General features: G+C 42.2%; 1 protein-coding gene across 8 annotated transcripts in view; it reads right to left on the bottom strand.

Moving 5' to 3' along the window:
* Positions 1–25,309, bottom strand: part of DTNA (dystrobrevin alpha) — a 358,694-nt gene that overhangs the window by 5,836 nt on the left and 327,549 nt on the right. For 3 of the 8 annotated variants that reach the window (XM_003784745.2, XM_003784748.1, XM_012802054.1), the window contains 3 exons: positions 18,085–18,198; positions 13,455–13,551; positions 10,885–11,772 (listed from right to left, as the gene is read on the bottom strand). In XM_003784745.2, coding sequence (XP_003784793.1) covers positions 11,722–11,772; positions 13,455–13,551; positions 18,085–18,198 — 262 coding nt within the window. In that variant the 3' untranslated portion in view covers positions 10,885–11,721. Of the gene's footprint in view, positions 1–684; positions 775–2,540; positions 2,701–9,098; positions 11,773–13,454; positions 13,552–18,084; positions 18,199–25,309 lie in introns of those variants that run through there. The other 5 variants (XM_012802048.1, XM_003784746.1, XM_023510207.1 and 2 more) reach the window with 4 other exon arrangements.

Below are 25,309 nucleotides of genomic sequence, written 5' to 3' on the forward strand. Positions count from 1 at the left end.
TGCCTTAGCCACTTGACCCACAGGCGCCGAGCCCAGGATTTTTTCAATACTGAAATTTTATTTCTTACAATTGTTATAATCTCAACTCTAAGATCATAGTCCTGCTAGATAAATATCTTGTCTGCTTTAAGATGGAGACGTATTAGTGACTGGTAAGGTATTTATTTGCATTATTCATGCTACTAAAAATTTAAGAGTTCTTTGTAATACGAAGAGGATAAAGAGTCTCTCGAATTTTTATGCTAGTTATTTGCTGGGCAGATCCTTTTCAGAGATATTTTGCAGGTAAATTTCAGTTCAGCCTCATTGAAATGATTAGGTAACAGAGTCCAAATAGGTACATACAACATTTGGCTCTACAAAATAACATTAGCACCATGTTTTAGATCCCCATATGAGTTAACAGTGGCTATCTTGGGATTCTTGAATTATAGGTCATTTTCATATTTTTCTTTATTCTTGTCTGCATTTTTCAAACTTTTTGCATTGAGCATGTACCAACAGTCTTCTGATAAGCAAAATATAAACATGGCTAAAAACTTTGAACATTCCAGCAAAACATGACATAGATGTTTACAATATCTTTTTATATCTGACAATGAGTAGCTCTCCAAGACAGGTTCTCAGCACTTAAGGGTCTCTCTTCCCAACGAGCAGATGAACCAGACAGGATCAGGGACTCACCAGAATTCAGCTCTTTCACGAGAGAAGACATGGTGTTTGTGATGGAATCTGCTGCCACCAGCAAATCATTCCTTAAATTTCTTCTTGAACCTTTAGAGAAGAAGAAATAATCATTAACAAAATCAAAGCTCCTCCCCTTCCATTAATAACCTAAAGCAAGGAAACTTCTAAGACCTTTCCTTTTCAGAAATGCTCTGGTTCATTTACTAAAAAATAAAAAAAAAATACACTTATGGGACAGGCTTCTTATACACGGTGTCCATAAAGTTTAAGTTTAAATTGCACACAAGATTTATGGACACGCTGCATAAGAAGACAAGGTTGCTGGGTGTGGTGGCTCATACCTGTAATCCAACCAATTTGAGAGGCTAAGGCAGGCGGATTGCTTGACCTTAGGAGTTCAAGACCAGCCTGAGCAAGAGCAACTAAAAATAGAAAAACTAGCCAAGTGTTGTGATGAACACCTGTAGTTCCAGCTATGTGGGAGGCTGTGGAAAGAGGATTGTTTGAGACCACAAGTTGGAGGTTGCTGTGAGTTATGATGACATGGCAATCTACTAGGGTGACAAAGTAAGACTGTTTCAAAAAGAAAAAAACATGGTTAATAATGGAGATGCATATAATTTATTGTCTAAATTAGAACAATTTTGAAAGTGAAGGGGAGAAGTATTAATAATAAGCCTGGGGAACCTAAGACAAACTGGAATAGTCCCAGAAAAAGCATGTGTGGTCACCCTTCCTAAGAATAATCACATAGATGACAAGTCTGCTTTTGCCAGGAGAACTGTGCTTTCCTAGCTGATGTTTCTGTTGTAGCCATTACCGAGTAGCTGAGCACATTGGATTCTGGTCTCTATCAGCATGGGCTCTGTTGGGGCTCTCAGAGCTCCTCCTACCAGCATAAGTACCTCATGGGAATGGGAACCCATCTCAGAGCGAGAGAAAGGGGTGAGGATCCTTGTTGCTTCTGCTTAAACATGGACAGATGCACATCTAATACTCTGAGTTGGAACTTAGATTATATGTCTTTGTGGCAGATAAAGATCATTATTTTATTTCAGGCATACTAAGGAGTGAATGAATGAATATGTGTGAGCTGGTCTGGGATAGGAAGGGTATAGAAAGCTAATAATCATAGTGTCTTTGGAAAAAAGGGTTCAAGATTCCAAACCCGTGACTTACAAATGAACTTAGGTAGCATGACATAAACTCTTTAAGAACTAGGGGCTGCTGATAGGCCACAAGGCATTCTGTCATTTCTCAGAAAGTAATAGCAAATAAAATACGAAATACATTAAATTAAAAAAATCAAAGTAGCTAGTGAAAAGGTTATAGTAGACGGTATAGTTTCTAATATTTGGAAATATACTGTAAATTTCTTTAAAATAGGATTCAGAACTGCAGCCACCAACCTGTGGCCATTGATGATACAGCTGTGGGTGAGCAAGAGAGAGACAGTGAAACTTCATCTGTATTTACAGCCGCTCCTCATCACTCACATTACCACCCCAGCTCCACTTCTGTCCAATAGGTGGCAGCATTAGATTCTCATAGTAGTGCAAATCCTACTGTAGTCTGTGCATGTGAAGGATCCAGGCTGTGCCCTCCTTCAGAGAATCTAGTGCCTGATGATCTGAGATGAGGATGTAATGCACTTGCGTCATCTCAAAACTAACCCCCTGCCCTCTCCATGGAAAAGTTTTCTTTCATGAAACCAGTTCCTGGTGCTAAAAACATTGGGGACCCCTGTCCTAGAATCTCCACAGGTGGCTCTGATGACTCTCAACCACTCAACACACCTTGGCAACGTCTTTGACAGCTAAAAGCACACCACAATAAAAAGTAAAGCCACTTACTTTGTGCAAACGCCTCTTGTACATCTCCCCCTACCCCTGTGAGAGAGTCCTGTGGTGTGTGCGCTGGGGTGGAGCAGGTGGATGCTGACCGGATAGGCATGGGAATTGGCCTGCTGATGGTGTGGCTGGGGGAGGAGCGGGGAGAGCCTGCCCCCTGGGTCTGGAGAGACAATGCAAGTCATTAATTTGCTTTCCCAAGAAAAGGCTATATGCCATCCCCCAATGCCTGAGTCAAATGTTAAGAACAGTGACAATAAAATTTTAAAGCAGGAGGAACTGCTAGGTAATTGAGGTGGTCATCCTAAACCTGACTTGCAGGTGCAGACAATTTAGGACTTTATGATATATAATCTGAGATCTGGGTTAAATATTGGAAACTAATCCTATTAGTATAGCACCATTTTACAATTCATGAGATGTGTACTCATATGATGAAGCTATTGTTAATTGCAGAGAGTTACAAGTTGTGTATGCTTTCTCCTTGGAGGAAGTTCTCCATAGAATAAAAAGACATTAAGGGGAAAGTTTTAAATAAAAAACTAGAAGACTATTTGAGGTTGATGCTTCCTAAATTTTCAACCTCTTTGTTGTGGCATCATCTTTAGGGGATAAGTCATAGTTTAACTCATGTCAGATGATATTATATGCATTAAGTCTCAAATTAAGAATTACATAAGGTGTAAATATGTTATTCTGATTTCATAGCAAAAGCTGATTGTGTCAAATTACTCTGTGGCTTAGGAATTGAAATGGGGAAGAGGAAAAAGAAATCTCGGCTTGTAATGTTTGGCTACTGTTTTCTGCAGAAAATGTCCTTCTCTTTGCCTATGAAACGGCAGTGGTTTAGCAGGACAGTAAGAATAGTAGGCTTTAAAAAATGAGGAAAGGAAAAAGTGAGGAACAAGGAAAAGCCACTTATCTTTGCACTATATTTCTCTGCATGAAACCATTTTGAGATTGTGACACCCTGAATTTTAAGGCTTTGTTTTTACAGTAAGGTCCCTTGGAAATGTTCTCCCTGTTTTAATGATTAGTCGACAAAGGAGGTCAGTCATGCATGCTAAGGAAATGCAAAGAGACCCTCAAGTGCATACACAATGATTAGGTATTCACATCAATTCCATCCTGTTGGGTCTGACCACTAAAGTGAGACTGCTTTTCCAGCAAGGCCCAGAGATTCAGCATCAACCCAGTCAAACCCCTAGCTGTGTGGCACCAAAGCAGTGCTCTGGAGTATTCAACTGAGATCTTAGCTCTGGGCTCAGCAGCTTGCAGTTAAAACACACAATATCAATCCTGTAAAATTCCATGCTGTTAGCTCTCCAGGACTCAGCATCACACATAATTGTCAAAGCCATAAATGGAGAAAAACCCAGAATTTAAAACAAAGCAGAACAGAACAGAACACAGAAAATAACTCCTGGGGTGCCCCATAGGCTGAGGATTCCATTCTTTCACTCTCCACAGTACCTTGTAATGATCTGTCCAGGCCCAAGGAAGAGAACTTTGCCCGGATGCGATGCATTCAGCCTGCTTCCCCCAGCCTGCTCAAGGAGGGGTCTGGTTTTTGCCAGCAGGCATTGGCAGCTTAGCCCTATTACCTTGAAACCTGGTGCTTCTGAGCTACCACTGCACCCCCCCAGTCTCCCATGTAAATAACTTCACTTATGTGTTGTGCTTTATGATGGTGAAATGGATTTCCTGTACATTCTTATTGGTTTTCTCCAAGTTACTACGATGTAGGCATCAGTCTAAAGGTGCAGTTGTGGATCCCAGTGCTCAGAGAGCTGAAAGGAACTGCTTTATCAGGGGATGGAGCCCGAGTGGCAGGTTGGTGTCTGGATCCTGAGGCTCTGAGTGCCCTGGGCCACAGGAACCATGATGGCCATGGCTGGTGGAGAGTCCCTCAGAGGAGACAGATGTTGGTCAGGTGCTGTGCACTTACCCCTGGCCACCCCTTCTGTGCATCCTGTTCAAGGCAGAGCCCTCAGCAGGGCTCCTGGGCCTTTCTTATTTGTCCTCTTTACCAAAGAAGCAGTCACCAGAGGGAGGGGGGACAGGAGATGGGAAGGTGGACAGAGCAGTTGCAAGAAGTGGGCTCTTCTTGGCTATCAATGTGGGTTATCCTCTCAACTCTCAGAACCCAGGTCCTCCCGATGGTAAAAAGTTCACAGTAATAATTCAACTCTACTTTTCATGTATAATTCACAGTGTATGAAGCACTTCTATATATATTGTTGCATTTTCCTAATAGAGTAGTAGGAATGGTGATATCCTGTATCTGAACAGCGATTTGCAATCTGTAAAGCATTTTAACCCCAAATATGGTAGAATCTCTGTAAGCTGACCACCCAAGGGACTGTAAGAAACTAATTAACATACAGAGGTAGTCAACATAAGTAACTAGGCCTACCATACTATATATACAAGTGGTGCATGTCTAGTCTATGAAAGTAAGGTCAAGTTAAGGAGGTAGTCAATGTAGAGAGGTGGTCAACTATGGAGGTTATACCATACTCCACTTACTACTCCTAAAAACCATATGAGGTATTATTTTCCCATTTTATAGATTAGCAAACTGAGGCTCAGAGGAGATAACTGGCTTACCCAAGGTCTCTTAGAGCTATTCAATGGTGGAAATAAAATGAATCTTCAGCCTTTAGACTCCAAGCCCAGGGCTTTACCACACTGCTTCTTAGGATTGTGGGCACTGGGCACCATGACCAGCCATCACAGGCTTTTGTCTTCACCTCATTGAAACTTCACCTCATCGAAACATGAAACTTCAGCAGCCCAAAGGCTGAGAAGATGCAGGACACAGACCTGCTACTTTGTGGTGCTGGAGCAGCGTCCTAGGGCCTCCTGCTGGGCCAGGCAGTACTTTTTTGTTGCTGGGTCATGGGAAAGCTGTGGATGCTCAGGGTGGCGGGAGGGCCTTTGGGCTATTTACTGGTACAGAAATGCAGGCTCACAATATCTTGTCCGCAATTTGGAAATCCAAAAAGCTCTGACAAACACATGTCGTATCATAATGAGTTTGGTCCTAATGGATATGAAGCCATTGATAGGGAATCTGCCTCGTATTGCTTTTCAAAAACCTGAAAAAGTCCAAGTTCTGCAGCATATTTGGACCCAGTGATTTTAGATTTGGGGCCATGGACTGTATTTCAATATTTTATTGGCTGCACAGGGACTGCAGTGCACACCAGCCCTGCTTGCACCTGTTACACTGGCTCCCTTCCCTGGGGCAGCATTTGTGGGGAGAGGCAAACATCTGGCCCTTCCGTCTTCTCTGTGAACCTCTCCCCTGCTCCTCTGGCTCTGGGCTCTGCTGTGAACTTGTGTTTCTCTAAAGCAGCCCCAGCCCTACCTCTCCGTCCTTAGTGCCTCGTCTCCAGAGCCAACTTTTCCTGCTGCCTTTTTCAAAACTCCTATTAGTGGTTCTGTGTTAAGAGGAAAATAATTGACTGTTGTTATGTGTTAAGGGAAGAACAGTGGACTGAATCTAAATTACACCAATACGTGAAGGACTAATGGGCACCATCTCCCAAATGAAATCTCTAATTGGTGCAATTTCAAGCAGTTTGATTATGTGAAGAATTTAGGCAGAAGAGTCTAGGCTGAAGAAAACATTTGGCTCTATTTTTCCTGCAATTTGCAACTCTTCATTCACATCTAGTCTTAACCCAGACTTGTACGATAGGATCCTGATTTCCTAGGTGATAATGGCCCCATCTTAACTCTTTGTTGGGACACAGACTAGTTTGATGCATACTATCTCCTAGCACCTACCGTGAGGAAGGCCATTTCTGGCTTTCCTTTCTGGTAGAGCCACTGGGAAAGGACAGTTACTTCTTGGCATTGGGCAGATCAGTGGCAATATCACTAAGTCTCATTTTCAGGGGTGGTGGCCTCTTGCCTGGTCACGAAGCACAGGCATCTGCTAACAACTTCAGAAGAGTGAGAGGGAATAATCTCTGTGAACATCCTTGCCTGGAAATTACTCAGTGATTAATGGAGCTAAAGCTTAAGGGACAGTGGTCCATGCTGATCAATATATAGATCTAAAATTCCCCAGAAGAGAGTTGATTTATGGAAGAAGGAAAACATATATCACACTTGGCAAATTTAAAATAGCTCTCTTCCTCGAGAATAAATGAAAAATTAATTTCTACATGCCATCTTCAGGGCCTACTCAACCTGCTATTGTATCAATTTTTAAAAAGTCTGACAAGAATAATAAATTTTCTGATTTTTTTTTTCCCCCAGAAAGTATTTTGGTTTCTTCTCAACCCTAGAAATGAGGGCTGTTTCAAGGAAAGGCTCCAGTGTCTAACTGTTGAGCCAGCACACCCTGGTGAAGCAGTGGAGGTTATGCACTCCCCTCCCCTAGGCCTGTGGAATGGAGCCGTTAGATCTGGTCATGCCTCTTACACTTAGCAGCCTGAGCACAGTAAAACCGTGTTTAGCTGCATTCAACCCTATTTCTTACCCTTTATTCATAAACATTCATCAAACATTTACTAACATCCTTCCGACAATAATTTCCATAATTGGCCTTTTAAAAGAGATTGTTATGTAGAAAGTGTTGTGGAGACACAGAGGAGCTGATTAATTCTGGTCAGGCAGGAGGCATCATTTGACTTGGGTTTTAACAGTGCAGATTTCCAGGTAGAAAAGAGCACGTTTTAGGAGGAGAAGCATAGTGTGAGACGTAGGAAGTGTGAAGGGTAACGTGGACTTGGAAGGAAGGCCAGCGTGGCTCTACCAGCAGACTGGGTGCAGGGAGCAGAGAAATGGGAAGAGGGGAGCCAAGCTTGAGGGCCCCCAGTGTAGACTTTATCCTGATCTGGGGGGTCCTCTTCCAAGGTTTTTAAGCAGAGAAATAATTTTTCCTGCTTTAGAATTAATCAAATCAATTCTTAATTTAAAAAGGTGAGAGAGGGGAAGAGAGTCTGGGCGGGCACGTTTGGAACACGAGATCATCCCAGTCTTCATATTATAGTGATTATTTGAGAGGTAAATCGTCCCTCTCCCTCCTTTTTGACTGGCTCACTACCCCACAGAATACCCACCAGGCGGGATGAGCCAAGGGAGAGGAAGGAAAGCCAAACCCAAACTGGTAAAATTGGTCACTCTTGGCCTGGTGTATTTATAATGTGTTTGGAAGAAGTAAGAACCTGACGACTACAATTTCCTGAATCAATTAGATCTTTAAGTTATAAATAAAAGAATAGGGGCAGGAGATGGAATTTAGAATGATATTTGCCTTTGTTTTATTTCCCTATCAAATTAGAAAAATTACATCATTTAACATAATACCAGTGTAGAGACCCTATCCTTCCAAAGAATAACTTGATGCCAACATGTAGTTTTCTAAATGAATCCTCATTGTAAGTTTGAAAAAAAAAAAAAGCCCTGCAAATTAACGCTAACTTAATTTTGATCCTTTAAAATATGTACCTTGTACCAGTCACCCATCTTACACAAACACGTATATTATAAAGAAAACTTTCAGAAAAAGCCTTGGATGTTATATTGCACACTGAACAAAGTACCTTCTGCTTTCAGCCCTTCACTGAGTGGAGGGAGGGTGATTGATGGGACCACACCTATGGTTCATCTTACAAGGGTACATGTGAATCTTTCTAAATAGAGAATATAAATGTCTTAACGCCATGAAAGCTATGTTAACTAGTTTGATGAAAGTATTTCAAATTGTATATAAAACCAGCACACTGTACCCCATGACTAAATTAATGTACACAGCTATGATTTAATAAAAAATATAAAATAAAATACCTGCTCAAATGTGGGTGACAGCAACGCTGTACAGACAATGACATATCTAGGATTGTACCTGATGTTCCCAGAAATGGAAAAATGTAATCTGATTAGACTGGTACTGTCTAGTATCAGTTAAATAAGAATGACTCTTTTTTCGACTGCTAAAAGTAATCATAAGAGATCTGAATAAATGAAAAGTCCTATTGAAATTTCTTCCCTGAAAAAGACACTGTTAGTTAAGTGTGAGGAGGAAAACTTGACTGCGTGTGTGTGTATGTACACAAAATATGGGCCACGTTTGAAAAGTGTATGTCGTGCATATGTGTGTGCACATGTACACACATTCAGACTTCTACTTCACATCTATGTGGTATTTTCAGTAGTGCACTCACATCCATTATCCTTTCAAATCAATACAACAATCCCATGAGCCCTGTGATTACCTGTATGAAACAGATTACCAGGAAGTTAATCAACTTACTCAAGATTTACACTGGGGAGCCAAGAGCTGTGATTCAGGTCTAATGTCAGGAACCTTTCTCAGAAAATTATTATTGAGACCTTGCTTTCTGGACCCCAAGTCAGGATCCTTGGTTTTAGACTGGGTCATCAGATTTGGAATTGGAAGTGTACCAGAAACTCTGGAACGTGCTGTACTGCAATTACACCCCAGCTGCCTCGTTCTTAAGCTCTTTATGAGTGTTCTTTTCGTGGTTTCCTTCAAGAAATCGTAAAGATACACAAAGAAGAAAGAGGGTAGGATGACTTCAATTCAAGTTTTGTAAAAAAAATTTATTGCTTGTGATACCATAATCATACTATATTACAGGCACTACTTTTTTAAAATTCATGTTCTCTCCTCAAAGGGAATAAATTCATGCATTACCTCTAACAAGAAACAATGCTGAGTAGGGATTGTATATACCAGGATAATAAAATACTACATTGAACCGCACAGATTTATGATAAAGCAAGTAGAAATCACTAAATCAAGCACAATTGGTTGCGTGGGGGGTGTTTTAAGTTTGGTTTTACAAAAAGAAGGTCCCCACAGGGAAAAGGCTCATAAATAAAAACAGAATTTAGAAGCGTATGCCAGTCTAAAACCTCTAAATTCTCCCCTTAGATCATGTCAGACCACAAGCAGCCTATATATTTGCACAGGCATCTGTTTACGTCCTTGTAGAACTGCCTCTATAGGGTTAAGATTTAGGGGGTTCTGCCTCTCATGTTGATGGAAGGTCAGTAGAAGAAGCAGCCACATGAAATCTATGACTGCCTTTCCTCATTTTATTATTCAGTATTTCTTCTCTAAAGCTACGAGTGAAAAGTTTCTGTTAACATTTTACACCCACAGAAATTCTGTTCCCCCGAGAAGCGGTCTTTCCGTCCTGATTAAATAACTGGTGATGTTTGCCTTTATTGCTACCTTGGCAGAAAGCTCGCAGCAACACCCCTGCCCTTTATGATGAGCAGATTCGTATTTTTCTTTAGTTTTCTCTTGTTCGATTTCAATGTTACGAAGTTGCTTTTTATACCTTTTGTTGGAAGCTGCCTCAGGTCCTTTGTGAAAAGAGGCCTGAGCATAAAAGCAGATAAAGAAGTAATTGGGCAAATTCTCCCCATTGCCCAGATAGTGCCTAGCAGACAAATCTGGATGGTGGGGACCAACGCCCTCAGGTGCCTACGCTGATGAGCCCGGCTGGCCAACACCCAAGATGCAGAAGCTGCTGAGGGACTCCGGGGGGAGGAGCGGGAAGGGGGGAGGCAGGGTGCAGCGTTACAGGCACTGCCGTAGCTCGGCCCTGTGCACCCACCTGTGATGAACTTCCTGGGCTGCGGGAAACTTTTCAGAAACACGCTGCCCAGGAAATGGTAGGGAGGGGATGTCCAGAGGAAGTGGCTAAAGCAAGGCTGATGCGCCACAGGACCACTGTCTCTCTCTCCGCCAGGAGAAGAAAGGTTATATTTGAGTCTCATTTCCTTTTTTAAATGTACATGCTAAGTAACAGGGGGAGAAAAGAGGCCGTTTGCAAAGAGAAGTACCCCGAGAAAGGCATTTTTCTCTACCATGATCTAAGTGTATTGGCAGTACAATAGCAGTGGCCCATGTACGCATTGATGGGCAATTATACAGGCTGTAAATGTGGCGTGTCCTTCATGCAGAGGGACTGTCTCTTGTTAACATTTAACCATAGTAAAGTAATGTCTTTCACGAAATACAAAATAATGTAATACATTGTCTTTATTGTCTGACATTACAGATTGATTTTACACTTTCCTTTTTTTTACAGACCATGGGAATGAAGGGTAAAAATGTGTCCAGCAGTTTGCAAACATTCTTTGTTACACACAAACACACACAATGAATAATAGCAAAGAGCATACAGAAGAATTAAAAGATACGTTGAAATTGGACAGGCTGGGTTCTAATGGTTCCATGGAAATAATGTAAAACTTTGTAATAATGCCAGTGAATGGGATATATTGTCATACACAGCTTGGTACATGCACTTGAAATTAAAGCTGCTTTTTGTTTTTAATTTAATTTTTTTCCAGTATGCTGCTCCCTCTGCTGGCTCTGAACCTGACCACAGGTTCAGACACAGCTCCAGTTTAGACTATGGTGAATGTCGCAATGCCCCTATCTCCAGAAAAAGAAAAAAAAAAAAATCTATGTCATGACCTTCTGAACTCTCAGAGCAGAAGGGTTCTTGGTGATAAGAAAAAGGCTGAAAATTACCTATTCTTTAGAGGTTATTGTCAACCAACAGTATAAATTCAGCTTTAGAGAAAAAGCAAAAAGATGGGAAGTGAACAGTTACTGAGTACCGTCTTTCTCTCACAAAATTGAGCACATTTTGGTGAGCAGTGGGGAACAGGGCTTAATTATGTGAGGAAAAGAAATTTCATTGCCTGATTTTCATCAAAAGGGGTTTTACACCATTTCAGTAAAATGGAAAAGTGAACTGAATAGTCACAGCATGAGATGATACAGAGGTTAGCTTTTGAATGCTGTGGGTTTTGAGCTGAGACACACCTTAGGGTAGCTCTAGCGTCTGCGGTAGTTATCTTTCTATTAAGACAAGGATCTGATCAACAACCCTGACAAGCACAAGACTGGGATGAAACTTTTCTTCCTGGGGATCTGAAAAGTTTCCAACAAGTGACGATTTGTTCCCTCTTCTAAAAGATGTAATAGCTCTTCTTTTGGTGTCGATAGTAGTGATAGTTATAAAAAATGCTCAATTATATATCTCTTAATTCAAGCACTATGTTGAAAAGGAAGCAAATTAGTATAATTGTTTTTTCTCTTTCCAAACTGAAGCATGAACATACATTAGAGGCAAAAGCAATGAGAAAACAGCAGGTCGGCAGGCCCCTCCACTGTTAGTTAAGACCTGCAGTAGGGGACATAACTTACTCCCTGCTTCAGTTCTTCTTCCTACAGAAAGATTGAATCAATAACAGTTAGATTACCCAGGGTTCCAATACGAGCATGTACACAGCGTGAAGGAATGCATGACCGGGGAAATATCAACAGGGTTTGCTGCCAGTTTGGGCCTCTGCCACCTCAGTGACTATGGCTCCAAGTCTAGTCTTTGAGGCTACAGAATCATCTCTGTCCTCCATGGGAAGAGGTTCTTTCCAGCCATCTTTCAACATGATCTGTCTCTCCATCCTGGTGTTTGTACAGCTAGATACAACAAAGCCTGTGCTCAGCTGGGCTAGGCTGATACCAAGGTGGCTGGGTGAATAGACTCCTGTCCCATAGGGAAAGTGTCATCAGCATGGTGACAGAAGTTATAGAACATAGGGGGCAGCTTTCAAAGCGTCCTGTCATTCAGCGGTGGGATAAAGGAATTGAGTCCTCTTCATTTGGTGTGTTTGGAAAGGGAAGAATCAAGAGCTTTTCTGGGTTATTAAATGAGCTAACAGGCCAGAAACAGCAGCAGATTCTTCATGATCTATTCCTGCCTTGCCCAACATGGGTCAACCACCCCCAGAATTCTACATGTCATGTGTCTAATCTGCCAAAAAAGTAAATTTTGTTGAGTGAAGATAAAGCATTCCCAACCCTAACTGTGACCCAAGACAACGATGGTGGGAAAAGTTGACCAAGGACTAAAGCAGAGTGAGGAAAACAAAAGAAAGGCTAGAAAAGCAGAGTAGGTGTCAACAAACATTTGTTAAAAAGAAGTGAAATAAAAGCGGAAAGAGAGAGAAAGAAACAAGAAAAAGTAAAAGAAAGACAGATAAACAAAAGAAAGAGAGGACGTAAGAACAGACAAAATAAAAACAGCAAGTGATGGTGTGTCAGGGATGTGGGGGGCCCTCAAGGGAGCTGCCCAGGGCCATTCTCTTCATTGTCCTCCTATGAGAAGTTTCATGGCCTGTAACATGTCACAGTGTCCACCCAGATGCCTGGTTACACCGTAGTCAGGCAGGATGATCGCAAAGCACCGAGAAGGCTCCCGGGCTGACTGTTGCCATAAGTTGTCAACGTTTTGACTTGAAATATAATTTAATAGACATTGAAGAAGGGTGGCTTTATTAAAAGAAGAATGCCACTCCTTAGTGAGAAAAATAAAGTACAGTATTCTACAGGTCATCGTATTAATAAAATTCTCGCCTCACAGAAGACTCAGGAGACACTCTCCTTTAAAGTTTGCATGGAGACCACTAGAAATCACGTGACTTACCGCTAAGCCACACAGATGAGAGAAAATGTTTTACTGAAATCAACAAAGTCGCTCCTCTTAATAAAACTATCATCACCCAAATCAGGTCATGGCTCTCTCTCAAGTTTTTGAATTAGACATTAGCCTCTGTTCAATTTAATGAGAATTGCTGAAAGCTATGAAATATAAAATATTTCTAAATAAATCCAGTTTTATTACTTTCAAGGACATAAAGAAACTGGAACTAAGGCAAGAAGCAGTTGCCCCAGGAAGGCCCTCGGCAGTCTGGCTCCGGGAAATGGACGAGAATGAGTGTTTTGACTGCCACTGTTAAAGATAGTTCTACATTGGAGTTTGGAACTTTTTGGGAAGTCATGTATAGTAATTGCAAAAACTTTTAACAAGTGCAATAGGTCTAGGAAACATTTCATTAAAGTGTCTTTACCTTTAGTAGCTTCATGAGACCTTCAAGCTGCACCATCAGCTCTCTCCGGCTCTCCTGGAGAGCAGACATTCTTTGCTCCAGCTCGTCCTTGCGCTGTCTGAGAAAGAAGCAGTTGTCATCAGAAGAAGCATTTAACTCTCTGAGCTAATTACGTTTCACAGCCTTGTGGGACTGGTGCGCTATCCGAAAAAGGGCATCTCTGGGTCTTTGACAGGGATACCAGGCAGGGAACTGTCATCAAGTGAATGACAGCGTGAGGTGTTCTTTTATTTGTTAGAAGTCACACTTCACTTAAAAAGACTTAGAATCCTTTCAGAGAGTTCCACCTTGCTCCTGTGAATGAACTAACCACCAAAATGAAGTATATTCTGAATGCTTAGTCCGTAGTGGGCCCTGGGCTCTGCCATGGATTCCCCAGAGACAAAGAACAAATGAAGATTTCAAACTGTCCCTGAAAAAGGCCAATCTGAGAGATTTGCAAATGCGAGAAACCACAGAACATATAGATTACCTTTGTATTTGGAAATATGATTTAGAGAAGCTTACTCTAAATCTCTTCTGTTGTCAGCCTGCAAAGGGGTGCTTTTAGAAGTGAAATCTTAGTAGTACGTAGATATAGTCAATCTAAAGTTTTTGGTTTGGGTTTGGGGTGTCATGAAGTGGAGTCACAATACAGGAGTTCCTACATAATTGTTTTACAACTGAAATTGCTACATACGGTGGGTGTTTAATTTTGTCCTGTTTTGCAAAACTTCTATCAAACTATCCGCAAGAATGGAAACCATGGAGGGCAATTTATACTCCATTTATGTGGAGACTAAGAGGTAACAAAACTATCTCTAAAGGGGGAAAGGAATGAAACAGTGGGAAGAAAAAAATATTAATGGTTCACATTTCTGAAGCACATGTACACTATGCAACCCAATTTCAAATCTATTATTGAATGTTCATGACTGAATAAGTAATGCACACAATATTCCTTTGCCTCACAGGCCTCTGTTTGAGTTTGAAATATTTGTTCTTAGAAACGTGTGGATGCTTTAAAGGTGTACGTATTCATGCATGAATCGCTCTGGCCAGACTCAGTGGCATAGACGCCATATTAAATGGAGCTACAGCAGAGACTCCGAAATGACACACTGCCAATATAAAAATGTCACAGTGAGTTAGATCAATGTCTCATGCAGTTGAAAGATATTTTGTGGGAGGACAGGTTAAGGATATAGATGGGACATTTCTAATTTACTTTAATATAGGCTTTCTCTGCAATAAATTATAAATTTAAAATTTATAAACATTTCCCAATCCTTTTTGAATACATTTATATTTTTACCTAATATTGCCACTTACAGCTCACTCCTGAGCAAGCCTTCCTTCCATTTCCTTTACAATTGTCTCTTTTGAATTCACAGGATCAGGAACATCATACTTTTATAGGCGTTAATGGTGTCTTAATTTAGCCTTTGTCTTCCAGGGCTGAACCAGTCTAAATTTCTAAAGTCTCGAAAGTCTTGCCCCATTCAAAAATATTTTTCAATGACAAATCCATTAGCCTTTTATTTGACCTTGTCTGCACACGGTGTTCCAAGTACATCCATAATTGGCCTTGGGACAAGAGTAGATAATGTTTCTAATTTATTTCTAGTTCCTTCCTTGATACTGCTCTGTAATTTTTGGCCTTTTGGCCACAAGAACACATTAGGAAGAAGGTTAAAGCAAAATTTTAATATAGGCGAGAAACACTAACGGAAACACTTAAAATCTGTCAGAAAAAGTTAACTGGTATTAATTTAGAATTAGTCAACATTTAAAAAAAGTGTTATTTGTGCATTTATCTTGCAGTAGTAATCTCTTAAAAACATGACATTGAATTTAATTAAAAATTATTTAATAATATCTTTATTCAGTCTTCTCTGTGAGTGTTTATACCTGTGGTTACCAAATGCAGTTTTTGGCCAGGGCTAGGTTTGAACCCACCACCTCTGGCATATGGGGCCAGCACCCTACTCACTGAGCCACAGGCACCACCCCAGCCTCCACCATTCTAAGGAGAGTAAGGAAACAAGGACTATAAATAGTGATTTCATTTTCCTAGAGCTGAATGTATTTATCTTTAAGGGAATATTTATAATTTTAAATTAAAATGTTATCTCTAATTTTTTTATATGTGTTAAAACACATTTTCTCTTAGGACAGTATTGGGAAAATTAACAAAATTTTACTATAGATTTTATATTGGATAATAATGTTTATCAAGATTAACTTTCCTGAATTTGTTGATAGAACTATGAGGGTATCTTTTTTTTCTTAGAAAATATATGCATTAAGTACTTAGGAGTGAAGGGTTATGATGTCTTCAACTTTATTTAAAGTTCTGTGAATCTCAGTTTCCTCATCTATTAAAGGAGTACAATAATAGCATCTTTCTCCCAGGTTTGCTACAGCAATTATAGCTTAAAGTATACTAACTGTCAGAATAGCACACAGAAATGCCTTCTGGGCAGAAGAATCAATATGGAGCCAGGAAAACAAATCAGATGGGATTTAGGGGTCTCAGGCCTCAGGCTTTGGGTGTGGGCTAAAAGCACAGAGGTTTGCAGGAAACCCAATCTACTCAGCATAGCCTGGGATCAGCTGGGGTCATGGGATGCCCACAAGTCAGGGCCAGAGGATGCTTAGAACTTTCAGTCTGTTCCAGGATGGCAACATCAAAGAAGGCAGAACTATCAGCTGGAAAATGCATCATCAGCGAACCAGGCATATTAAGATTCCTTCTCAGATTGTACCATCCAGAAATCAAAAGCTAAATGGAGGGAACCCAAGACCCTGCCTGTGAAAAATTCATAGTCATAATCCCTCTAATAGAGGATGGGGTGACCAATGGAAGAGGAATAATGAACATTTCAGGCAGAGCCAGGATAGCCAAGTGGAGATGAATGACTATTTCCAAGTTGGTTCCTTCATTTAAATTTCTGTGGCCATTAGGCTTTGCTTTCACTTTGTAGGCTTGCAAAGCCTACATAATCCTGTTTGGCAAAAGATACTTTCAAGCAGAAATTTACTCCTAAATTTGATGAGGATGATGATACAAAACATCACGTACTCATTATTATTATTTTTTAATTTTCACCCCTTCTGTAGTAGAATGTGCAAGGATTTCTAATACACTTCTCTGAAGGTAGGCCCAGAAATCATCTAGGTTGAGAAGAAAGAATTCTGTTTCTTTCATTAAATTAGTTTGTTATTCTAAAACAGTGGTTCTCAAGCAAGTGGTCACGACCCACAGGAACTGTATTAAAGGGCTGCAGCATTAGGAAGGTTGAGAACCATCGTTTTAAAGTGTGAAGTGATGTTTTCACATGAAGCAGTGCCTACAAGCTGCAGATTCACCAGATCTCTTTATCACAAGTCAAGACTTGTCGGGTCTGCTCCTCTGATCTGTATATGGGTCTTGTTATAGGTGAAGAGTGTCCCAGATGGGGAGAGCAAGGGGAGCTGCAGCTGGACTGTACTTGGCACCCAAACTGAAAGGTGAAAAGTATATAATATTTGCTGCCTAAAGGTGCCTTGTGAAAGATCACTGTGACATTTCTACGAGGGATGTCTTTGAAGTTATTTTTGTATTGTTTGCTAGACAAATACATTTGAGTAGCAAATGATGTCTTTCAATTTATTTTGGTGTTGTTTGCTACACAAATACGTTTGCCATAGTCGAGGCTTGGTACTGAGCCAGTCTGATGCAGAGCCCAGAGCGAGATTGCCATTTTACAGCATAGAGGTAGTGGGAGAGACCAGTCTTCCCCCAAGGCCTGTTAACTCTCTAGCTTTCTGACTCACTGAAATGAAGGGGTTAAATCAGATGACCTTCTATGGTCCCTTCCAACTCAAATATTTAATGATGATAGGCCAAACAAAACCAGGCTTTTAAATCCATTTACAGAATAAGAAGGTATGAGGTCTATTTTTAAAGGCATTTAAGGCTGGATGCAGTGGCTCCTGCCTACAATCCTAGCACTCTGGGAGGTCGAGGCTGGTGGATTGCCAGAGCTCATGGTTTGAGACCAGCCTGAGCCAAAGTGAGACCCCGACTCTAAAAATAGCTGGGCGTTATTGTGGCAGGCGCCTGTAGTTCCAGCTACTTGGGAAGCTGAGGCAAAAGAATCGTTTGAGCCCAAGAGTCTTAGGTTGCTGGAGCTGTGATGTCATTAGGACTCTACCGAGGGAGAAAAAATGAGACTCTGTCTCAAACAAAATAAAAAAAAAGGCATTTAAGATTTTTAATAAAGCTATCACTTTAGAAAAATATCAGACTCCCTTTTATGGGTTATAGGTAAACTTTTAAATTGGAAAACCTGCAATGTTTGTAAGTTCAAACTTTTTTTTCCAGTGAGAGATGTTATTTCTGATCTTTTGATCTGAATTCAATTTCCTTTTCTCTGTGTCAAATGAAAGTAAAATACAAACAGCTTCTCGGCAAACCCCCACATCTCAGCAACTAGGTGTGTGCTATAAAAATAACAATTTATCCGTAGCTATGGTGGTTAAGGGCTGCGTTCTGGCTACACACTTAGACTTTATTAAAGAGCTCCACCATTTACACTCCTGGGAGGGCGTGGGGCCCCTCTCTTACCTGAGGAGCCGGAGCTCCGCCAGCAGGGTGGGGTTTTGCTGCGCCTTCTCAGGCGTGGGCTGAGAAGCTTGTTCGTGCTCTAGCCGAAGTCTCTGGATCTCCTGTAAGATTTCTCTTGGGAGAGAGGAGGAAGGTGAGAAATTAGGGTCAGTTAACTTCCAGGATACTAACGGCACCGCAGATCAGGGCCACTGGAACGAAGAGAAAAGGAATCATTCAAGGTTTAGGAGCAGAACCGACCTTCACTAACCAACAGAGGCTTTTGTTTGTGAGGCTGTGGCTGTGGCTGTGGCTGTGGCTGTTTGGGGCTGTGGGTGAGGAAGACTGGCTTCCTCTCCAGCACATCCAGCCATGAAGGTTCTGGAGTGTGTGGTTCAGTGCTATCTCCAGCCCTCCATCTCCTCCCTAGTAAGTACTGTAATGCTGTGTGATGTGTTCAACTTCGAGAGTGCGCTGCTTAAGAGACAAAAATGGATCCTCCATTATTTATGATCACACTCTGACACCAGAAAGTACCAGCAGCTACCGATAAAGAGACACTCGGAGGGAAAATAAGGATAAATGGTGCTCATTTTACAAAACTAAATAACCTCATTCTCTCCCTAAGAAGGAAATTCTTCGTATTGGTCTGAGAAACCTCCAGTTAGGCAAAATTCTTTCTCTTTTTCTTAACACTCCCAGCCTTAACAGTGGAGGAAGCCTTAGAAGGAGAGTGCTTTTAAATGGATTCACTGTAATTGAGTCTGTGACATGGAGTGCCACTGGTGTGACCTCTGCTGGGAGGTGAGACGTGTCAGTCCATTATTGATGCTAGGGCCTGGACTTCCCTGCATTTGGGTGAACATTAGCCTGGCCATAAAGGATATGAGACCTGTCCAAGGCAAATTATCCCCGAGCCAGTCAGAAGCCATTAAGCAAGGCTACAGGTCACATATTCCTGGGGGCTGGAGGTGTGAGTGTCAACCAAAAGCACAGGAGCCAGTACGACAGATCAGAACACCGAGGACTGGAGGTGAACTTGGTGAGCAAGGGAGCAGCCTTCCATTTGGAAGTCTGATTATAACTGCCTGCTTCACAGACACACCAGAATCAGGAGGCTAATTACCAGTGGGTCGTTCTGCCTTACGTGAGTGTGGTGAGAGGCTGGGCTTTCATTCCAGGGTTTTTGACTTTTTTTGTTCCCCTTGGTCTTCCACGATGGAAAACTTTTTAAAAAATAAGGCTTCCATGGAAACCCAGTATGTTAGACAGTTAAGGGGGGGTGCTGCCCTGCTTAAAGAGAGTGGACCCCCATGCTGGGAGACCCTTCTCTCCCCTTTTCAGGTACCTCTGCAGAGGCCCTAGGGCAGCCCAGAGCTCAGCTTGAAAATCACCAGGATTTTCATGACTTCCTCCAGGGTTAATGTCCTGATACTTCATGACTTCTGCTAATTCTCCCTGTGGGTTGTAAAGACAAAACCATGACAGAGCCATTGTAGCCCAAGGAAGGAAAGGAGAATAGAAGCTCTGGTAAGAAAAAATAACGCAGAGCTATGTTACGTGCATTGAGTGATTATACAGGGTGGCCCTAAAGTGCGCGTGGAATTAAATTGCGCATAAGCTTTATGGCCGCCCTGTCTATGCATGGAGTGCTTAGTCTGTACCCAGGAACTATGCCTCATCTTTAAGCTTATTTTATTTAATCTGTTAACAAGTTTTTTATATATAGTACCATCATCATCTCTGTTCCAGGAATACGGGAGATCAAGGCAGAGATCAGTTGACAGACTTGGCCAAGTTCGATAATAAGTAGGTGGGAGAGGTGATGTGAGCCCAGGCAAGCTGGCCCCGAAGCCCATATGTGTCAGACTACCTCAGTCTCTGACCCTTGCTTCAGCCGTTCTAGCCAAGGCAGGCTGTAATTTATACAGTGCAATTTGAAGATTGCTTTTACTCCTTGTACTAACTGGTTCCTCCAAAGGTGCTATAGGGAAGCGTTATCTTCTAAAGGTCATCACGGAAATGTGCATGAATCACTTGAGGTAGACGGAGTTATGGGGTTAAGTAAGGAACTCAGAGACCTGATTATTGGGTTAATTATCACTTTGGAGACATGGGACTCTTGGGAAGTTTGCATAGTGCAGAAGTGTGACCTGGATGAACTTCTGGGACAGTGCCTTGGGATCTTTGGGGAGCACGTGCCTTAAGAGATGAGCTCAAGGACTAGCTGCTAATCAGAGGAGGGGTGGAGAGCTCCGGGAGACACAAACGAACTCAGGGAGAGAAAGAAGCTCTTTCTGCCCTCTTGTCTCATTCCCCTTTCTTTTTTCTCTTTTGGCTTTTTTTTTTTTTAACATGGATCTAGAGAGCGCAATCTAAGAATGTCTAAGCCATGAGTGGCATTGAGGCCGGGTCAGGGCATTCATGGAACTTCCTGTTGATTCTGGAAGCAGAAATAGACTGAGAAGGAGGCAGATAATCCTGGAGTATTTCCTCCAAAGAAGTCCTGACTTCCCCTCAAGTGTGCAGTCCTCATGCCTGAGAGGAAGCAGAAAATTGAAAACAGACTCTGGAGAAGTGGAAGAGCAGGTGAACGCTTCAGCGGAGGTGTCTGTGGGCTGCGGAGTTTCCCTTCAGTCTTTTCTTTCTAAGAAGGGATATGGGAGTGATGCTGGCACTTGTGGGAAATCAGGCCAGCTGTGACCTTCTTCTGATCGTGCACAGAGACCCTCTGGGCCTTGACATTTTATCCCTTACTCCTATCCCCCACCCCTGACTTTGCTTTTCACACAAGGACAGATGGATAGGAGGAAGGAAAGAAGGGGGGAAGGAGAAGAGGGCTGCTCCTGAAATCTGAGTTCTGTAAAGATCCCTGGTGGAAAATCTAGAATCCCTCCTAGAAAGTTTAGAAACGAACGACAGAGAATCTTGTAAAGAAACATTCCAGCAAGGTTTATGCTTTTGTCTAGTTGGCTCCTGTTCTGGTTCCTTTGTTTTTTGTTTCTCGTGCTAACTATTTAGTGTTGATCCTCATCGTGTCCCCAGCTCCTAATCAAGCCCTCGCAAGGGCAAGCCGCAAGTTTAATAAGCTGATTGTTCTGCCACACACATGCAGACGTTCTGTCACGTGCCTGATCACTGCCGTCTACCACGACAGGAAAAAATTCAAATGTTTTAGCCTGGTGTACGAGCCCCATATACCAGTGTTTCCATTTTACTCTCCATCTCAGCCCCTCGGTGCCGGCCCGGCAACTGTCCTCATTGCTTGTCTCAAAGTCAGTGTATATTTTTACCCATAATTCCATCTCCCATGTTTCACTTCCAAATTTCGCTTTTCAACTACAATCCTACCTCCGGCATCAAGTTTACCCTACACAACCTAAGTCATGATGATGGGAAAGTGGGTCATGTTGGAGAAAAAGGATAGAAACGAAACCTCAGTTTTGCATTTTAATCTGTACAGTGGGGATGATAATAGTGGCTTATCTGTTCTGAGGGTGAAATGAAGCAATTCTTGTACACCTGTACTATACCCACATAAGATTGCCATTATTCTCTCTTCAATACCTCAAAACAAAGACCCCAATTTCTTCCCACGGCCACCTAGAATCTCTACTTGTATGATATGAATCGTGGTGGGGTCCTCTCCCCAGTGGACAGCTCCTTGGTGGACAGCAATCACACTATGTTTTCGAGAATAGAGACCTAAGCTGGAGAAGGATGTGTGGGATGACATCTGGTAGAAGCTCTGAGTGAACAGGCTATAGAGAGAGCCAGTTCCTTTTCCAGAAAATGGCCTCAACTCTGGCAAAGTTCATTCGTGCCTCAAGCTGGCATAGCCTCCTACTTCAGATCAAATGGTGGATTTTATCTCTCCTCCAATCCTTTTCTCTTCAGCTCTTCTCTGCTGACTTTGTTATGTAGTACATGTCACTAAGTCAGTGAGTGTCACTTAGTGACACTCCATGTCACAGACTCAATTACAAAATGACTCTGAGTGAGTCATTTTGGGCACCCTTCCCTATCATATATTAGAGTTTTACTTTGTTGACTAAAAAAGAAAAAGAAAAACCACTTTTATGTTCCAATTCTAACATTTGCTAAGGTTACTGTTAGGTCTAGGCTAAAGTAGAAAAATACCAGTTAACTCCTGACAAATTCCTGGGCTGCAAGCCCTCAACATAAACCTGGTTCACCCCAAGATAGATGGGAAAGTACTCACTAACTTCTTGCTTGACTAACTCCTGGGCTTGGGAAATGAACTGACTATCCCCAGACTGACCTTTAAACAATGCTAGGTAGAGAATACTGAAACAAAGATGAATGGAGCAAAAGTACTGAGACTAAAATGTACGGGAAAATATTAAAACAAAGATGTATGACATATAGCTAACTCACTGCAAAATTCTGCTTCTGTACAATGGTTGCTTGCTACCCACTCACAACCCCCCCAAATACATCTGGACAGCCTGCATGCCAACCAGGATGTAGACCAAGCCTTAAAGACCTGACTCCTTAAGCACTTGGGGCTGCTCTCAGATACCCCATGTTGGGACACTGAGGCAGTCATCAGCTGGCTCTTTAATAAAAGGACTCTAATGTAAATTTGGCCTGTTTGGCAGTGTGGTCTTTGTGGAACTCCTGGGCACTATATTACCAATAGTAACATTTTATTCTAAAGAAGTTAAAACTTCAGGTTAAATCTAATTGTCAAAAATTTAAAATTGGTCCATTTTCTTTCTTTTTTTTTTTTTTTTGAGAAAGAGTCTCACTATGTCACCCTTGGTAGAGTGCTATGGCGTCACAGCTCATAGCAACCTCAAACTCTAGGACTTTAGCAATTCTCTTGCTTCAGCCTCCCTAGTAGCTGGGACTACAGGCAACCACCACAACGCCTGGCTAGTTTTTTGTTGAAGTTGTCATTGTTGTTTAGCTGGCCCAGGCCAGGTTCGAACCTGCCAACCTTGGTGTATATGGCTGGCACCCTACCCACTGTGCTACAGGTGTTAAGCCTCCATTTTTCTTTCTTTTTCTTTCCATGCCCTCTTTGGTGTCTGAGTTGATGTAAAACGTTGAGACAACATTTGAACATGGCCTCTGTGTTCGCCAACTTCTCATCACCATCAGAACTTTCACAGCCCTTCCACCAAACCAAGCGTCCACAGTGACTCTTACACTGTTTGCTCTGAGCCTTCACGCTTTCTTCAGTGCCTCCCTGCCCCTCCTTTACCCGCCGTCGTCCCTCAACTACTTGTTTCCTTTCTATGGATTATTTCTCTTACTGGATTTCAGTGCCTTTGCTCATTTGAAACCACTCCCTTTTCTCAACATCTTTTCCACCTTAGCACAAGTTTTTGCACTGAGGACATAATTAATGTTATACAAAATTGAATAGGTAATTGTATAGCCTTGCGACTGTCCTGAACAAATTCTAATTTTTTCTAACTCTTCTCTATGCCCCTTCTCTGTCCCTTATTAATTCCTGCCTCTTACTCCTTGATAAACTGAGAGGGCTCCCCTGTGGCAAACATTCTTTTGTGTTTCAGTTCTGACGGAAGCTGATCCCCTGTGGGTTCAGAATAGAGTAGCAGTTTCAAAGGCAATAGAGAGTCATGGTGTCACCTGGATGGAGCTATTTCTATTTTAATTTGTTATTTCCTAATGATGAGAACCAGGTCCTAAGACAATGAAGGCAAAAGTTTTTTCACTAGGAAAAATAGGAAAATGTGCCAATGGAGGCTGCATCTTCCTTTTTATTTTTTCTGTAGAACTTTAAAGACTACTTTGTGCATTCCTCCCAAATTCTCAGGTCAGACTTTCCAGGCGTGAGATGGTGACCACAACCTCTTCCTTTACTCTACCTGTCTGACCTCAGACGTCACATGAGTGTTGAAGAATGACAGTGAGCACGGAACACAGGGACGCTTTTGCAAGAAAAGCAGGATGTACAAATTGTTCCTGTGTTGGTCTTACTCAGCACTGAGTCCGAGATTCAACCCGGCTATTTATTATTTTTTCACTCGGTATATATTTCCTGAGCCTCTACAATGTTCCAGGGAGGGCTCTGGGCCCCAGGGGCCATATGGCGTGGCCTCTATTCTCAAAGAACCTCTACTGCAGTCAGGAAGACAGATAATGAATAAGGAAGCAGACATATAAGTAGTTATTTCAGACACTGATGATTGTAACACACACAGACGCCTCCCCCCACCCCACAGAGGGGGCTGTAGTAGAGAGGGTTTCAAGATTAGACAAGTGGTCTTTTAGGAGGTGACATTTGGGCTGACAACTAAATGACAAGAAGGAGCCCTCCCCGCAGAGGCCTGGGAGAAATTTCGCAGCTGAGAGAGGAGCTACTGCAGGGCCGTGCGGCGGAGGTGTCATGAACCTGGCTGTGGTCAGCAGATGAGCTGGGGCTGGACAGTCAGCTAGGAACCAGTATAGGTGGGACCTCGCGGGCCAGAGGGATAGGAGCAGGTGTTAATGAAAAAGTATGATGAGGAATCAGCAGATGGTTTGACCTGAGAGTGAGGAGATGATGGATGTTTTTAGGAAGAACAGGCTGGATTGGGTGGTGGTGGAGATGAAGCGGGCAGTTTTTGAGTAAACCGTGAACCAGTCTGTGCTGAACAGAGGAAGGACCTGCTGTCGGGCTGGAGGCGGAGGGGTTTGGCTTGAACAAAGGAATGATGGTGGTGTTGCTCCAGGTGACTCTTTCACCTGGGGTCCTGACGGGGAGCCTCCCAGGCCAGCCACCTACTTCTCTCTGGTGGTGGAGACACCGTGTGCCTGGCTCCTGAACGAAATTAAGTATGCCAAAAAAAGGGAAATGAAGACTATCCAGAGAGATAACATTAATTTCATTGACATCTCAGAACTGTATATATACACACAGCCACAACCACACCCCACACGGTTTTCTCATTAAGCACCAGAAGATCTAAAGATTTCAAGACCAGCTTTTCAGCAGCACTGACTGTAGATGTCTTCCCTGGAACATGCACACAGGGTGAAAAGCCCACAGCAGTGGTTCTCAACCTTCCTAATGCCGTTACCCTTTAATACGGTTCCTCATGTTGGTGATCACCAACCATAAAATTATTTTCATTGATAGTAGTAATGAAACGAGATCTGAGGTCAGATTGATAGAGTGAAGGAAGAGGTTGTGATCATTGCTACTAGCAATGAAAATAACTTTATGGTCGGGGGTCACCACAACATGAGGAACCATATTAAAGGGCTGCGG

This window comes from Otolemur garnettii, unplaced genomic scaffold (genome assembly GCF_000181295.1).
Source record: "Otolemur garnettii isolate 467f Iridium unplaced genomic scaffold, OtoGar3 scaffold00012, whole genome shotgun sequence".
NCBI lineage: Eukaryota > Metazoa > Chordata > Mammalia > Primates > Galagidae > Otolemur > Otolemur garnettii.